The 18,588-nt window shown below is 46.2% G+C and overlaps 1 protein-coding gene across 1 annotated transcript in view; it reads right to left on the bottom strand.

Annotated features, from left to right (window-relative positions):
* The window catches only part of LOC119923409 (cilia- and flagella-associated protein 65-like), a gene marked incomplete at its 3' end in the record, with an annotated part of 198,524 nt that extends 180,308 nt beyond the window's left edge, over window positions 1–18,216 (bottom strand). Inside the window, exons 1-3 of the mRNA XM_038742808.1 lie at window positions 18,141–18,216; window positions 13,433–13,537; window positions 170–363 (exon numbers count right to left, since the gene is read on the bottom strand). Of these exons, the coding sequence (XP_038598736.1) occupies window positions 170–363; window positions 13,433–13,528 (290 nt within the window). The remainder of the gene's footprint in view (window positions 1–169; window positions 364–13,432; window positions 13,538–18,140) is intronic.
* Between the last annotated feature and the right edge of the window lie 372 nt (window positions 18,217–18,588).

Genomic DNA, 18,588 nt, shown 5'->3' with positions numbered 1-18,588 from the left:
ACAGTAAGCGCTCAATAAATACGACTGAATGAATGAAAAAGTCGGACACAGTCCCTGTTCCGATGTGTGACTCACAGTCTCTATTAGGGAGTGAAGGGAGGGAGGGGCTGGGGGAGGCACCCTGGGTTGGGGGGCTGCTGATTCCCCCCACCCTCCATGGCCCACCCACCTGAACTTGAGTTTCTGTGTCTTTGTGTGCACATTTTTCAGAGTCAAGGACTTGGTCTCTTCTCTTCCCAGTTCCCAGCCTTTCCAGTGGAGACACTTGTTGACTTCCAACCCCAAGAAGATGCTCTTCTTCTCCTTGACCCTCTTCCGGCTACCTGGAGGAGTGAGAATTCCCGAGGCCTGGATCTGCTGCTTCTGCAGGAAGGTGGAAGAGAAGAGGGAATGGAAACACGGCCCCGACAGGGATGAAGATGGGGACAAAGATGAGACAGGGAAGGAGAATATGGAGGTGGAGGAGGAGAGAGGAGGAAGAGGAGGAGCAAATGGAGGAGGAGGAGGAAGAAGAGATGGAGGAAGAGATGGAAGAGGAAGTAGGGGAAGGGGAAGAGGAGATGGAAGAATAATAAGAATAATAATGAAAATAAGAATTGTGGTATTTTGTTAAGGAAAGAGGAGGGAGTTAAGGTGGAAGAGAGGAGGGAATGGAAACACGGCCCCGACGGGGATGAAGATGAGACAGAGAAGGAGAAAATCGACGTGGTGGAGGAGGAGGAAGAGAAAGAGGACGACGAGGAAGAGGAGACAGGGGAAGAGGAAGAGGAGGAGAAAATGGAGGAGGAGGAGGGAGAAGAGGAGACAGAGGAAGAGAAGAAAGAGGAGGTGGAGGAAGAGGAGATGGAGGAATGATAATTATAATGAAAATAATAATTGTGGTATTTCTTAAGGAAAGGGTGAAAATGAGTGAAAACGAGGTCAAGATGGGGATGAAGAGGAGACAGAGGTGGAAATGGAGGAGGAGAAGGAGAAAGGAAGAAAGAAGAGAAAATGGGGGAGGAGGAGGAGGAAGAAGAGGAGATGGAGGAAGGGAAGAGGAGGTGGGGGAGGAGGAAGAGGAGATGGAATAATAATAATAATAACAATAATGAAAATAATAATCATGGCATTTGTTACGGAAGGAGGAGAGAGTGAAAACAAGGTCAAGATGGGGACAAAGATGAGACAGAGAAGGAAAATATGGAGGTGGAGGAGGAGAGAGGAGCAAATGGAGGAGGACGAGGAAGAAGATGGAGGAAGAGAAGAAAGAAGAAGGGGAGGTAGGGGAAGAGGAAGAGGAGATGGAGGAAGGGAAGAGGAGGTGGGGGAGGAGGAAGAGGAGATGGAATAATAATAATAATAACGAAAATAATAATCATGGCATTTGTTACGGAAAGAGGAGGGAGTGAAAACAAGGTCAAGATGGGGACAAAGATGAGACAGAGAAGGAGAATATGGAGGTGGAGGAGGAGAGAGGAGGAAGAGGAGGAGGAAGAAGAGATGGAGGAAGAGAAGAAAGAGGAAGAGAAGAAAGAGGAAGAGGAGGTAGGAAGAGGAAGAGGAGATGGAGGAATAATAAGAATAATAGCGAAAATAAGAATTGTGGTATTTTGTTAAGGAAAGAGTAGGGAGTGACGGTGGAAGAGGGGGGGAATGGAAACATGGCCCCGAGGGGGATGAAGATGAGACAGAGAAGGAGAAAGTCGAGGTGGTAGAGGAGGAGGAAGAGAAAGAGGAGGACGACGAAGAGGAAGAGGAGACAGAGGAAGAGGAGGAGAAAATGGAGGAGGAGGTGGAGGAGGAGGGGGAGAAGAGGAGACAGAGGAAGAGAAGAAAGAGGAGGTGGAAGAAAAGGAGATGGAGGAATAATAATTATAATGAAAATAATAATTGTGGTATATGTTAAGGAAAGGGGAGGGAGTGAAAACGAGGTCAAGATGGGGAGGAAGATGAGACGGAGGTGGAAATGGAGGAGTAGGAGACAGAGGAAGAAAAAGGAGAAAATGGAGGAGGAGGAGGAGGAAGAGGAGATGGAATAATAATAATCATCATCATCATCATCATCATGGCATTTGTTATGGAAAGAGGAGGGAGTGAAAACAAGGTCAAGATGGGGACAAAGATGAGACAGAGAAAGAGAATATGGAGGTGGAGGAGGACAGAGGAGGAAGAGGAGGAGCAAATGGAGGAAGAGAAGAAAGAGGAAGAGGAGATGGAGGAATAATAAGAATAATAACAAAAATAAGAATTGTGGTATTTTGTTAAGGAAAGAGGAGGAAGTGACAACAAAGTCAAGATGGGGACGAAGATGAGACACAGAAGGAGAAAATAGAGGTGGAAGAGGAGGAGGAAGAAGAGAAGGTGGAGGAAGAGAAGAAAGAGGAAGAGGAGGTGGGGAGACGGAAGAGGAGATGGAGGAATAACAATAATTATAATGAAAATAAGAATTGTATTTGTTAAGGAAAGAGGAGGGAGTGACAACAAGGTCAAGATGGGGATGAAGATGAGACACAGGAGGAGGAAATGGAGGTGGAGCAGGAGGAGGAGACAGAGAAAGAGAGAGGAGGAGAAAATGGAGGAGGAGGAGGAAGAGGAGAAGGTGGAGGAAGAGATGGAGGAGGAAGAGGAGGTGGAGGAATAATAATAACAAAAATAATTATTGTGGTATTTTAAGCGTTTACTGTGTACCAGGCACTATGAGGGAAACAGTGTGGCTCAGTGGAAAGAGCACAGGCTTTGGACTCAGAGGTCATGGGTTCAAATCCCGGCTCCGCCACTTGCCAGCTGTGTGACTCTGGACAAGTCACTTCACTTCTCTGTGCCTCAGTGACCTCATCTGGAAAATGGGAATGAAGACTGTGAGCCCCACGTGGGACAACCTGATCACCTTGCATCCACCCCAGCACTTACAACAGTGCTTCTCACATAGTAAGCGCTTAACAAATGCCATCATTATTATTATCATTATAAACAGTGGGGTAGACACAAGCAAATCAGGTAGAACACAATTCCTCTCCCACATGGGGCTCACACTCTTAATCCCCATTTTACAGGTGAAGAAACTGAGGCACAGCCAAGTGAAGTGACTTGCCTAAGGTCACACACAGCAGACAAGTGGCGCTCCCCCTCCTCCCCTGCCTTACCTCCTTCCCTTCCACACAGCACCTGTATATATGTATATATGTTTGTACATATTCATTACTCTATTTTACTTGTACATATCTATTCTATTTATTTTATTTTGTTCATATGTTTTGTTTTGTTCTCTGTCTCCCCCTTCTAGACTGTGAGCCCGCTGTTGGGTAGGGACCGTCTCTAGATGTTGCCAACTTGGACTTCCCAAGCGCTTAGTCCAGTGCTCTGCACACAGTAAGCGCTCAATAAATACGATTGAATGAATGAATGAGAGTCAGAAGATCATGGATTCTAATTCCGGCTCCACCACGCGTCTGTTGAGTGACCCTGGGCGAGTCACTTCACTTCTCCGGGCCTCAGTTCCCTCACCAGGAAAATGGGGATTAGGACTGTGAGTCTCACATGGGACAGGGACTGTGTCTGACCTGACTACCTTATATTCATTCATTCATTCATTCATTCAATCAATCAATCAATGGTATTTATTGAGCACTGACTGTGTGAAGAGCACTGGACTAAGCGCTTGGGAAGTACAATTCAGCAACAAAGAACATCCCTGCCCACAACGGGCTCCCAGTCCAGAATAATAATAATAGTAATAATAATAATAATGGCATTTATTAAGCGCTTACTATGTACAAAGCACTGTTCTAAGCGCTGGGGAGGGTACAAGGTGATCAGGTTGTCCCACGTGGGGCTCACAGTCTTCATCCCCATTTTACAGATGAGGTAACTGAGGCCGGGAGAAGTGAAGTGACTTGCCCAAAGTCACACAGCTGACAATTGGCGGAGATGGGATTTGAACCCATGACCTCTGACTCCAAAGCCTGTGCTCTTTCCACTGAGCCACCCAAGATCAGAGAATTAAGACTGTGAGCCCCACATGGGACAACTTGATCAGCTTGTACCCCCCCCCAGCGCTTAGAACAGTGCTCTGCACATAGTAAGCGCTTAACAAATGCCAACATTATTATTATTATTATTATCAGAGTTGAGGGTAAAGTGTGTGTAGAAGGTGAGCTCGGGAGGGGCAGACACACAAATACACACACACACACCTGTTGTTCCTCACACCCAAGATCAGAGTTGAGAGTAAAGTGTGTGTAGAAGGTGAGCTCGAGAGGGGCAGACACACAAACAACACACACAGACACACACACACACACACCTGTTTTTCCTCACACCCAAGATCAGAGCTGAGAGTAGTGTGTAGAAGGTGAGCTCGAGAGGGGCAGACACACAAACAACACACACAGACACACACACACACACACCTGTTTTTCCTCACACCCAAGATCAGAGCTGAGAGTAGTGTGTAGAAGGTGAGCTCGAGAGGGGCAGACACACAAACACACACACACCTGTTTTTCCTCACACCCACGATCAGAGTTGAGGGTAAAGTGTGTATAGAAGGTGAGCTCGAGAGGGGCAGACACACAAATACACACACACACACACCTGTTTTTCCTCACACTCAAGATCAGAGTTGAGGGTAAAGTATGTGTAGAAGGTGAAGTCAGGAGGGGCAGACACACAAACACACACCTGTTTTTCCTCACACCCAAGATCAGATTGGAGAGTAAAGTGTGTGTAGAAGGTGAGCCCGAGAGGGGCAGACACACAAACACACACACACACACACACACCTGTTTTTCCTCACACTCAAGATCAGAGTTGAGAGTAAAGTGTGTGTACAAGGTGAACTCCAGAGGGGCAGACACACAAACACACACCTGTTTTTCCTCACACCCAAGATCAGAGTTGAGGGTAAAGTGTGTGTAGAAGGTGAGCTCGGGAGGGGCAGACACACAAATACACACACACCTGTTTTTCCTCACACTCAAAATCAGAGTTCAGAGTAAAGTGTGTGTAGAAGGTGAGCTTGAGAGGGGCAGACACACAAATACACGCACAGACACACACACCTGTTTTTCCTCACACCCAAGATCAGAGTTGGGGGTAAAGTGTGTTTAGAAGGTGAAGTCTGGAGGGGCAGACACATAAACACACACTGCTTTTCCTCACCAAGATCAGAGTTGAGAGTAAAGTGTGTGTAGAAGGTGACCTTGAGAGGGGCAGACACACAAATACACACACACACAAACACACACACACCTGTTTTTCTCACACTCAAGATCAGAGTTGAGGGTAAAGTGTGTATAGAAGGTGAAGTCGGAAGGGGCAGACACACAAACAACACACACAGACACGTACACACCTGTTTTTCCTCACACCCAAGATAAGAGAGTAAAGTGTGTGTAGAAGGTGAGCTCAAGAGGGGCAGACACACAAACACATACACATCTGTTTTTCCTCACACCCAAGATCAGAGTTGAGAGTAAAGTGTGTGTAGAAGGTGAGCCCGAGAGGGGCAGACACACAAACACACACACACACCTGTTTTTCCTCACACCCAAGATCAGAGTTGAGAGTAAAGTGTGTGTAGAAGGTGAACTCCAGAGGGGCAGACACACAAACACACACCTGTTTTTCCTCACACCCAAGATCAGAGTTGAGGGTAAAGTGTGTGTAGAAGGTGAGCTCGAGAGGGGCAGACACACAAATACACACCCACACAAATACACACACACCTGTTTTTCCTCACACCCAAGATCAGAGTTGAGGGTAAAGTGTGTATAGAAGGTGAAGTTGGAAGGAACAGACACACAAACACACACCTGTTTTTCCTCACACCCAAGATCAGAGTTGAGAGTAAAGTGTGTGTAGAAGGTGAGCTCGAGAGGGGCAGACACACAAACACGTACACATCTGTTTTTCCTCACACTCAAGATCAGAGTTGAGAGTAAAGTGTGTGTAGAAGGTGAGCTAGAGAGGGGCAGACACACAAACAACACACACAGATACACACACACACCTGATTTTCCTCACACCCAAAATCAGAGTTGAAAGTAAGGTGTGTGTAGAAGGTGAGCTCGATAGGGGCAGACACACAAACACACACACACCTGTTTTTCCTCACACTCAAGATCAGAGTTGAGGGTACAGTGTGTGTAGAAGGTGACCTAGAGAGGGGCAGACACACAAATACACACATACACACCTGTTGTTCCTCACACCTTAGATCAGAGTTGAGAGTAAAGTGTGTGTAGAAGGTGAGCTCAAGAGGGGCAGACACACAAACACATACACATCTGTTTTTCCTCACACTCAAGATCAGAGTTGAGGGTAAAGTGTGTGTAGAAGGTGAAGTCGGGAGGGGCAGCCACACAAACACACACCTGTCTTTCCCTCACACCCAAGATCAGAGTTGAGGGTAAAGTGTGTATAGAAGATGAGCTCGAGAGGGGCAGACACACAAACAACACACACAGAGACACACACACACCCGTTTTTCCTCACACCCGAGATCAGAGTTGAGAGTAAAGTGTGTGTGGAAGGTGAGCTCAAGAGGGGCAGACACACAAACAACACACACAGACACACAGACACACACACACCTGTTTTTCCTCACACCCAAGATCAGAGTTGAGAGTAAAGTGTGTGTAGAAGGTGAGCTCGAGAGGGGCAGACACACAAACACACACACATATCTGTTTTTTCTCACACCCAAGATTAGAGTTAAGAGTAAAGTGTGTGTAGAAGGTGAGCTCGAGAGGGGCAGACACACAAATACACATACACACACACCTGTTGTTCCTCACACCTAAGATCAGAGTTGAGAGTAAAGTGTGTGTAGAAGGTGAGCTCAAGAGGGGCAGACACACAAACACATACACATCTGTTTTTCCTCACACTCAAGATCAGAGTTGAGGATAAAGTGTGTGTAGAAGGTAAAGTCGGGAGGGGCAGACACACAAACACACACCTGTTTTTCCTCACACCCAAGATCAGAGTTGAGGGTAAATTGTGTGTACAAGGTGAGCTCGGGAGGGGCAGACACACAAATACACACACACACCTGCTTTTCCTCACACCCAAGATCAGAGTTGAGGGTAAAGTGTGTGTTGAAGGTGAGCACGAGAGGGGAAGACAAACAAACACACACACACATGTGTTTTTCCTCACACCCAAGATCAGAGTTGAGGGTAAAGTGTGTGTAGAAGGTGAGCTCGAGAGGGGCAGACACACAAACATACACACAGACACGCACACCTGTTTTTCCTCACACCCAAGATCAGAGTTGAGGGTAAAGTGTGTTTAGAAGGTGAGCTCGAGAGGGGCAGACACACAAACACACACACACACATCTATTTTTCCTCACACTCAAGATCAGAGTTGAGGGTAAAATGTGTGTAGAAGGTGAAGTCGGAAGGGACAGACACACAAACACACACCTGTTTTTCCTCACACCCAAGATCAGAGTTGAGAGTAAAGTGTGTGTAGAAGGTGAGCTCGAGAGGGGCAGACACACAAACACACACACACCTGTTTTTCCTCACACTCAAGATCAGAGTTGAGAATAAAGTGTGCATAGAAGGTGAAGACGGGAGGGGCAGACACACACACACACACACACACACACACACACACACACGTGTTTTTCCTCACACCCAAGATCAGAATTGAGGGTAAAGTGTGTATAGAAGATGAAGTCGAAAGGGGCAGACACACAAACAACTCACACAGACACACACACATCTGTTTTTCCTCACACACCAAGATCAGAGTTGAAAGTAAAGTGTGTGTAGAAGGTGAGCTCGAGAGGGGCAGACACACAAACACACACACATATCCATTTTTTCTCACACCCAAGATCAGAGTTGAGAGTAAAGTGTGTGTACAAGGTGAACTCGAGAGAGGCAGACACACAAATACACACACACACACACCTGTTTTTCCTCACACCTAAGATCAGTGTTGAGGGTAAAGTGTGTGTAGAAGGTGAGCTCAAGAGGGGCAGACACACAAACACATACACATCTGTTTTTCCTCACACAAGATCAGAGTTGAGAGTAAAGTGTGTGTAGAAGGTGAGCTCGAGAGAGGCAGACACACAAATACACACACACACACACCTGTTGTTCCTCACACCTAAGATCAGAGTTGAGGGTAAAGTGTGTGTAGAAGGTGAGCTCAAGAGGGGCAGACACACAAACACATACACATCTGTTTTTCCCCAAACTCAAGATCAGAGTTGAGGGTAAAGTGTGTGTAGAAGGTGAGGTCGGGACGGGCAGACACACAAACACACACCTGTTTTTCCTCACACCCAAGATCAGAATTGAGAGTAAAGTGTGTGCAGAAGGTGAGCTCGAGAGGGGCAGACACACAAACACACACACACCTGTTTTTCTTCACACTCAAGATCAGAGTTGAGAATAAAGTGTACATAGAAGGTGAAGACGGGAGGGGCAGACACACACACACATATGTGTTTTTCCTCACACCCAAGATCAGATTTGAGAGTAAAGTGTGTGTAGACGGTGAGCCCGAGAGGGGCAGACACACAAACACACCCACACACACCTGTTTTTCCTCACACTCAAGATCAGAGTTGAGAGTAAAGTGTGTGTACAAGGTGAACTCCAGAGGGGCAGACACACAAACACACACCTGTTTTTCCTCACACCCAAGATCAGAGTTGAGGGTAAAGTGTGTGTAGAAGGTGAGCTCGGGAGGGGCAGACACACAAATACACACACACCTGTTTTTCCTCACACAAGATCAGAGTTGAGAGTAAAGTGTGTGTAGAAGGTGAGCTCGAGAGGGGCAGACACACAAATACACACACACACACACCTGTTGTTCCTCACACCTAAGATCAGAGTTGAGGGTAAAGTGTGTATAGAAGGTGAGCTCGAGAGGGGCAGACACACAAACACATACACATCTGTTTTTCCTCACACTCAAGATCAGAGTTGAGGGTAAAGTGTGTGTAGAAGGTGCAGTCGGGAGGGGCAGACACACAAACACACACCTGTTTTTCCTCACACCCAAGATCAGAATTGAGAGTAAAGTGTGTGCAGAAGGTGAGCTCGAGAGGGGCAGACACACAAACACACACACACACACCTGTTTTTCTTCACACTCAAGATCAGAGTTGAGAATAAAGTATGCACAGAAGGTGAAGACGGGAGGGGCAGACACACACACACACACACACACACATATGTGTTTTTCCTCACACCCAAGATCAGAATTGAGGGTAAAGTGTGTATAGAAGATGAAGTCGAAAGGGGCAGACACACAAACAACCCACACAGACACACACACATCTGTTTTTCCTCACACCTAAGATCAGAGTGGAAAGTAAAGTGTGTGTAGAAGGTGAGCTCGAGAGGGGCAGACACACAAACACACACACATATCTGTTTTTTCTCACACCCAAGATCAGAGTTGAAAGTAAAGTGTGTGTAGAAGGTGAGCTCGAGAGGGGCAGACACACAAACACACACATATATCTGTTTTTTCTCACACCCAAGATCAGAGTTGAGAGTAAAGTGTGTGTAGAAGGTTAGCTCGAGAGGGGCAGACACACAAATACACACACACACACACCTGTCTTTTCTCACACCTAAGATCAGAGTTGAGAGTAAAGTGTGTGTAGAAGGTGAGCTCAAGAGGGGCAGACACACAAACACACACATATCTGTTTTTTCTCACACCCAAGATCAGAGTTGAGAGTAAAGTGTGTGTAGAAGGTTAGCTCGAGAGGGGCAGACACAGAAATACACACACACACACCTGTTTTTTCTCATACCTAAGCTCAGAGTTGAGAGTAAAGTGTGTGTAGAAGGTGAGCTCAAGAGGGGCAGACACACAAACACACACACACACACATCTGTTTTTCCTCACACTCAAGATCAGAGTTGAGGGTAAAGTGTGTGTAGAAGGTGAGCTCGAGAGGGGCAGACACACAAATACACACACACACACACCTGTTTTTCCTCACACCTAAGATCAGAGTTAAGAGTAAAGTGTGTGTAGAAGGTGAGCTCGAGAGGGGCAGACACACAAACACACACACCCACCTGTTTTTCCTCACACTCAAGATCAGAGTTGAGGGTAAAGTGTGTGTAGAAGGTGAAGTCGGGAGGGGCAGACACACACACACACACACACACACACACCTGTTTTTCCTCACACCCAAGATCAGAGTTGAGAGTAAAGTGTGTGTAGAAGGTGAGCCCGAGAGGGGCAGACACACAAACACACACACTCACCTGTTTTTCCTCACACCCAAGATCAGAGTTGAGAATAAAGTGTGTGTAGAAGGTGAACTCCAGAGGGGCAGACACACACACACACACCTGCTTTTCCTCACACCCAAGATCAGAGTTGAGGGTAAAGTGTGTGTAGAAGGTGAGCTCAGGAGGGGCAGACACACAAATACACACACACACACCTGTTTTTCCTCACACCTTCTATGTACATGTGAGTGTAAGGAATAACAGGTCTGTGAGGAAAAATTGTGTGTGTGTGTGTGTGTGTGTGTGTGTGTAAAAACAGGTCTGTGAGGAAAACAGTGTGAGTGTGTGTCCCTCCCGATCTCACCTTTTACATACATTGTGTGTGTAAAAACAGCGCTGTGAGGAAAAAGGTGTGTGTGTGTGTGTGTGTGTGTGTGTGTGTGTGTGTATGTCCCCCTCCTGAGCTCCCGGGAAGGTGACGGGAAGGTGAGCTCAGGAGGGGGACACACACACACACACACCATTTTCCTCACGGAGCTGTTTTTACACACACAATGTATGTAGAAGGTGAACTCAGGAGGGACGCACACACACACTCATGCCATTTTCCTCACAGACCTGTTTTTACATACACACACACACACACACATACACACACAATTTTTCCTTACACACCCATGTACATAGAAGGGGAGCTCAGGAGGGGGACATACACACACATGCCATTTTCCTCACAGAGCTGTTTTTACACACACAATGTATGTAGAAGGTGAGATCGGGAGGGACACACACTCACACTGTTTTCCTCACAGACCTGTTTTTACACACACACACACACACACACACACACACACACACAATTTTTCCTCACAGACCTGTTTTTCCTTACACACCCTTGTACACAGAAGGGGAGCTCAGGAGGGGGACATACACACACATGCCATTTTCCTCACAGAGCTGTTTTTACACACACACAATGTATGTAGAAGGTGAGATCAGGAGGGACACACACTCACGCCATTTTCCTCACAGAGCTATTTTTACACACGCTCACACACATGTCACTTTTCCTCACAGAACTGCTTTTACACACACACACACACACACAATGTTTCCTCACAGACCTGTTTTTCCTTACACACCCATGTACATAGAAGGGGAGCTCAGGAGGAGGACATACACACACATGCCATTTTCCTCACAGAGCTGTTTTTACACACACAATGTATGTAGAAGGTAAGCCTCAGGAGGGACACACACTCACACCATTTTCCTCACAGAGCTATTTTTACACACACGCCATTTTTCCTCACAGAACTGCTTTTACACACACACACACACACACACAATGTTTCCTCACAGACCTGTTTTTCCTTACACACCCATGTACATAGAAGGGGAGCTCAGGAGGAGGACATACACACACAAAACATTTTCCTCACAGAGCTGTTTTTACACACACAATGTATGTAGAAGGTAAGCCTCAGGAGGGACACACACTCACACCATTTTCCTCACAGAGCTATTTTTACACACACTCACACACATGCCATTTTTCCTCACAGAACTGCTTTCACACACACACACACACACACACACATAATTTTTCCTCACAGACCTGTTTTTCCTTACACACACGTACACAGAAGGGGAGCTCAGGAGGGGGACATACACACACATGCCATTTTCCTCACAGAGCTGTTTTTACACACACAATGTATGTAGAAGGTGAGCCTCGGGAGGGACACACACACACCATTTTCCTCACAGAGCTATTTTTACACACACACACACACGCCATTTTTCCTCACAGAACTGCTTTTACACACACACACACACACACACACACACTTTTTCCTCACAGACCTGTTTTTCCTTACACCCCCATGTACACAGAAGGTGAGCTCAGGAGGGGACATCCACACACACATGCCATTTTCCTCACAGAGCTGTTTTTACACACACAATGTACGTAGAAGCTGAGCTCGGGAGGGACACACACACACACGCCATTTTCCTCACTAGAGCTTTTTTCCCCCCCCACACATACCATTTTTCCTCACAGAGCTGTTTTCCACACACATACCACACCCCGTTTTTCCTCACGGAACTGTTTTTCCTCACACACGCAAGTGCGTAATCCCAGCTCTGCCACTTGTCTGCCGTGTGACCCTGGGCAAGTCATTTCGCTTCCCTGGGCCTCAGTTCCCTCATCTGTAAAATGGGGATTGAGACTGTGAGCCCCACGTGGGACAGGGCCTGCGTCCAATCCAATTTGCTTGTATCCACCCCGGCGCTTAGTGCGGTGCCCGGCCCTCAGTAGGCACTTAACAAATACCGTAATTATTACTGTATTACTATTATTATTATTAAAAAGTAGCCCACTGGGTCCCCTCCCTGCCCTCGGAGTGTTTCTGAAAAGCCTCTTCCTCCAGGAGGCTTTTCCCGCCCGGGGCCTGCAGTACCACGCTGGGAGAGTCAGCGTGGTTTAGTGGCAAGAGCCTGGGATTGGGAGGAAGAGGTCATGGGTTCTAATCCCGGCTCTATTGCTTGTCAGCTGTGTGACCTTGGGCAAGTCATTTCACCTCCTCCAGGAGGCCTTCCCAGACTGAGCCCCCGCCTTCCTCTCCCCCTCTTCCCCCCTCCACCCCTTACCTCCTTCCCTTCCCCACAGCACCTGTATATGTATATACGTTTGTACGTATATATATGTATATGTATATATATTTGTACGTATTTATTACTCTATTTTACTTGTACATATCTATTCTATTTATTTTATTTTGTTAGTATGTTTGGTTCTGTTCTCTGTCTCCCCCTTCTAGACTGTGAGCCCACTGTTGGTTGGGGACCGTCTCTATATGTTGCCAACTTGGACTTCCCAAGCGCTTAGTACAGTGTTCTGCACACAGTAAGTGCTCAATAAATATGATTGATTGATTGATTGATTGAACCCCGGAAGGACACACGCATACACACATCATTTTCCTGGCAGACCTGTTTTTCCGAACACATACATATACGCCATTTTCCTCACAGACCAGTTTTTACACACACACACACACACACACAAACACACACACACACACACACACACACCATTTTCCTCACAGACCAGTTTTTACACACAAACACCCATTTTTCTTCACAAAGTTGTTTTTCCTCCCACCCAGGATCAGAAGCAGTGGGCCCCAAAATGGCGCCCATTCTCCATCACCACTGACCTTGGCCCCAGCGACGCTGCTGCCTCGGGCGTTGCTGCCACTGCTGGCGTCGACATTTCTCTGAGGGAGGCTCGGTAGGATCCGCACCTCAGCCATGTTGGATCCCTGAAACATAAACAGGCCCCAACACCTGCCACCAAAGCCCCTAAACCTGACTCCGGCCCGAGAAACGCCGACGGGGAAGACGGGCCTTCCGAACGGCCTCGGCCCCCTGGAAAAGTCAGCGCTGGGGAAGGAGGAGGATGGAGGAGGGGGGATAATAATAGTAATAATAACGACGGTATTTGTTAAGTGCTTACTATGTGCCAAGCACTGGGGTAGGTACAAGGTCAACAGGTTGTCCCACGGGGGGCTCACCGTCTTCATCCCCATTTTACACTTGAGGTCACTGAGGCCCAGAGAAGTGAAGTGACTTGCCCAAAGTCACACAGCTGAAGAGCGGCAGAGCCAGGATTAGAATCCAGGGCCTCGGACTCCCAAGCCCGGGCTCTTTCCACTAAGCCACGATGGAGCGGCTTTTCTCATTCAGCAGCGTGGCTCAGTGGAAAGATCGCAGGCTTTGGAGTCAGAGGTGGTTTTGTTCTCCGTCTCCCCCTTTTAGACTGTGAGCCCACTGTTGGGTAGGGACCGTCTCTAGATGTTACCAACTTGGACTTCCCAAGCGCTTAGTACAGTGCTCTGCACACAGTAAGTGCTCAATAAATATGATTGATTGATTGAAACCTGATCGCCTTAATAATGATAATAATGGCATTTATTAAGCGCTTACTATGTGCCAAGCGCTGTTCTAAGCGCTGGGGAGGTTACAAGGTGATCAGGTGGTCCCACGGGGGGCTCACAGACTTAATCCTGGGGCCTCCCCTCATGCCAACGGTCGGCGCGAGCCAGGACTGGCCCCTCACCCCCGGATGCCCCTCAACCCCTGTGCTTGGCACTCGGGGCGGCCCACCGAGGGACGGGGATGAGGGCAATAATAATAATAATGATGGCCTACTAAGCGCCAGGATGGTGCCTGCCCTCCTCCCAAGCAGCCCTCTTGAGATCTCGGCGTGCGAGCCACACTGGGATTTATTTATTTGTTTATTTATTTATTTATTTATTTTACTTATTCGTTTATTTATTTATTTATTTTGCTTATTTATTTATTTATCTATTTTACTATTTATTTATTTATTTTACTTATTTACTTTACTTATTCATTTATTTATTTATTTATTTTGCTTATTTATTTATTTATCTATTTTACAATTTATTCATTTATTTTACTTATTTATTTTACTCATTCATTTATTTATTTATTTTGCTTATTTATTTATTTATCTATTTTACTATTTATTTATTTATTTTACTATTTATTTATTTATTTTACTTGTACAGATCTATTCTATTTATTTTATTTTGTTAATATGTTTGGTTTTGTTCTCCGTCTCCCCTTCTTAGACTGTGAGCCCACTGTTGGGTAGGGACCGTCTCTAGATGTTGCCAACTTGGACTTCCCAAGCGCTTAGTCCAGTGCTCTGCACACAGTAGGCGCTCAGTAAATACGATTGATTGATTGATTGATTGGGATGGGGTCTGCCAGGGCTGACCACTGACCCCAGTCCTGCCCCCCTCCTGACACATCATCATTTCATTCAATCGTATTTATTGAGCGCTTACTGTGTGCAGAGCACTGTACTAAGCGCTTAGGAAGACCAAGTTGGCAACATCTAGAGCCGGTCCCTACCCAACAGCGGGTTCACAGGCTAGAAGGGGGAGACAGACAACAAAATAAAATATATTAACAAAATAAAATAAATAGAATAAATATGTACAAATAAAATACATAAATAGAGTAATAAATATGTACAAACATATATACATTCATTCATTCAATCGTATTTGTTGAATAATGTCTCCCTTTCCTTCTTCTAGACTGTGAGCCGACTATTGGGTAGGGACTGTCTATATTTTGCCAACTTGTACTTCCCAAGCGCTTAGTACAGAGCTCTGCACACAGTAAGTGCTCAATAAATACGATTGATTGATTGATAGAATCATAATAACAGCATTTACGATTGATTGATTGATAGAATCATAATAACAGCATTTATTAAGCGCTTACTATGTGCCAAGCACTGTTCTGAGCGCTGGGGACGTTACAAGGTGATCAGGTTGTCCCACGGGGGGCTCACAGTCTTGGTTCCCCATTTTACAGTTGAGGTAACTGAGGCCCAGAGAGGTGAAGTGACTTGCCCAAAGTCACACGGCTGACAATTGGCAGAGCCGGGATTTGAACCCATTTGTCTGTCCCCCCCTTCTTGACTGTGAGCCCGCTGCTGGGTAGGGACCGTCCCTATATGTTGCCAACTTGGGCTTCCCAAGCGCTTAGTACAGTGCTCTGCACACAGTAAGCGCTCAATAAATACGATTGAAGTCAGAGGTCATGGGTTCAAATCCCGTCTCCGCCAACTGTCAGCTGTGTGACTTTGGGCAAGTCACTTAACTTCTCTGGGCCTCAGTTCCCTCATCTGTAAAACGGGGATTAAAACTGTGAGTCCCCCACCCCCCCGTGGGACAACCTGATCACCCCTGTAACCTTCCCAGCGCTTAGAACAGTGCTTGGCACATAGTAAGCGCTTAACAAATGCCATCATCATTATTATTATTATTATCAGGTTGTCCCACGGGGGGCTCACAGTCCTAATCACATTTTTACAGATGACATTTTTACATTCATTCATTCATTCGTATTTATTGAGCACTTCCTGTGTGCAAAGCACTGGACTAAGCGCTTGGGAAGTCCAAGTTGGCAACATAGAGAGACGGTCCCTACCCAAGAGTGGGCTCACAGTTCCTTAATCCCATTTTTACAGATGACATTTTTACATTTTTACATTCATTCAATCGTAGTTATTGAGCTCTTCCTGGGTGCAGAGCACTGGACTAAGCGCTTGGGAAGTCCAAGTTGGCAACATTCATTCATTCATTCAATCGTATTTATTGAGCGCTTACTGTGTGCACAGCACTGGACTAAGCGCTTGGGAAGTACAAGTTGGCAACTTCTAGAGACGGTCCCTACGCAACAGCGGGCTCACAGTCTAGAAGGGGGAGGCAGACAACAAAACAGAACGTATTAACAAAATAAAATAAATAGAATAAATACGTACAAATAAAATAAACAAATAAATATTCATTCATTCATTCAATCATATTTATTGAGCGCTTACTGTGTGCAGAGCACTGTACTAAGCGCTTGGGAAGCACAAGTTGGCAACATAGAGAGACGGTCCCTACCCAACAGCGGGCTCACAGTCTAGAAGGGGGAGGCAGAGAACAAAACAAAACATATTAATAAAATAAATAGAATGAATGTGTACAAATAAAATAAATAAAGTAATAAATACGTACAAACATATATACAGGTGGTGTGGGGAGGGGAAGGAGGTAAGGCGGGGGGGATGGAGAGGGGGAAGAGGGGGAGAGGAAGGAGGGGGCTCATTCATTCATTCAATCGTATTTATTGAGCGCTTACTGTGTGCAGAGCACTGGACTAAGCGCTTGGGAAGCACAAGTTGGCAACATAGAGAGACGGTCCCTACCCAACAGCGGGCTCACAGTCTAGAAGGGGGAGGCAGACAACAAAACAAAACATATTAACAAAATAAAATAAATAGAATAAATATGTACAAATAAAATAAAGTAATAAATACGTACAAACATATATACAGGTGGTGTGGGGAGGGGAAGGAGGTAAGGCGGGGGGGATGGAGAGGGGGAAGAGGGGGAGAGGAAGGAGGGGGCTCATTCATTCATTCAATCGTATTTATTGAGCGCTTACTGTGTGCAGAGCACTGGACTAAGCGCTTGGGAAGCACAAGTTGGCAACATAGAGAGACGGTCCCTACCCAACAGCGGGCTCACAGTCTAGAAGGGGGAGGCAGACAACAAAACAAAACATATTAACAAAATAAAATAAATAGAATAAATATGTACAAATAAAATAAATAAAGTAATAAATACGTACAAACATATATACAGGTGGTGTGGGGAGGGGAAGGAGGTAAGGCGGGGGGGATGGAGAGGGGGAAGAGGGGGAGAGGAAGGAGGGGGCTCATTCATTCATTCAATCGTATTTATTGAGCGCTTACTGTGTGCAGGGCACTGGACTAAGCGCTTGGGAAGTACAATCTGGCAACATATAGAGACAATCCCTACCCAACAGCGGGCTCACAGTCTAAAAGGGGGATTCAGAGAACAAAACCAAACATACTAACAAAATAAAATAAATGGAATAGATATGTACAAGTAAAATAAATAAATAAATAAATAAATAAATAAATAGAGTACATCTAGAAACGGTCCCTACCCAACAGTGGGCTCACAGTCTAGAAGGGGGAGGCAGACAACAAAACCAAACGTATTAACAAAATAAAATAAATAGAATAAATATGTATACAGACGAAAACATATTAATAAAATAAATAGAATAAATATGTACACAGACGAAAACATATTAACATAATAAAATAAAAAAAAAATGTACACAGACGGTCCTTACCCAACAGTGGGCTCACAGTCTAGAAGTTATTCTAGAAGACTGTTCCAAGACATTCGCCTTGTAACCTCCCCAGCTCTTAGCACAGTGCTTTGCACATAGTAAGCGCTTAATAAATGCCATCATCATCATCATTGCCGGGCGCGGTTTCTATGGCCCCGGGGAGGATACCTGCTTGGGGGGTCCACGGGCCTGGCTCCAGCGAGGGGAAACTAGGCCGCCTTCTTCGCCGTCTCCATGGAAACGGGGACGCCGGCCGGTAACCTGGTCCATCATCCGGGTCCTACATCCGGGTCCCGCGCGCGGGGGGGGGGGGGGGGGGGGGGGGGGAACAACGGTGGCCGCTAAGGGACCTGCGGCGCGCGAAGGCGCTCACGTCCTTCGCCGGCGCTCCAGCGTACTTCGGCAGCGTATTCGTTCATTCATTCAATCATTCATTCAATCGCCGTATTCATTCATTCATTCATTCAATCGTAGTTATTGAGCGCTTCCTGTGTGCAGAGCACTGGACTAAGCGCTTGGGAAGTCCAAGTTGGCAGCATCATCATCATCATCATCATCATCAATCGTATTCATTGAGCGCTTACTGTGTGCAGAGCACTGGACTAAACGCTTGGGA

Source organism: Tachyglossus aculeatus, unplaced genomic scaffold, assembly GCF_015852505.1.
Source record: "Tachyglossus aculeatus isolate mTacAcu1 unplaced genomic scaffold, mTacAcu1.pri scaffold_194_arrow_ctg1, whole genome shotgun sequence".
NCBI lineage: Eukaryota > Metazoa > Chordata > Mammalia > Monotremata > Tachyglossidae > Tachyglossus > Tachyglossus aculeatus.
The sequence above is the reverse complement of the archived record's forward strand: the minus strand, read 5'-3'. Positions and strand labels throughout refer to the sequence as shown.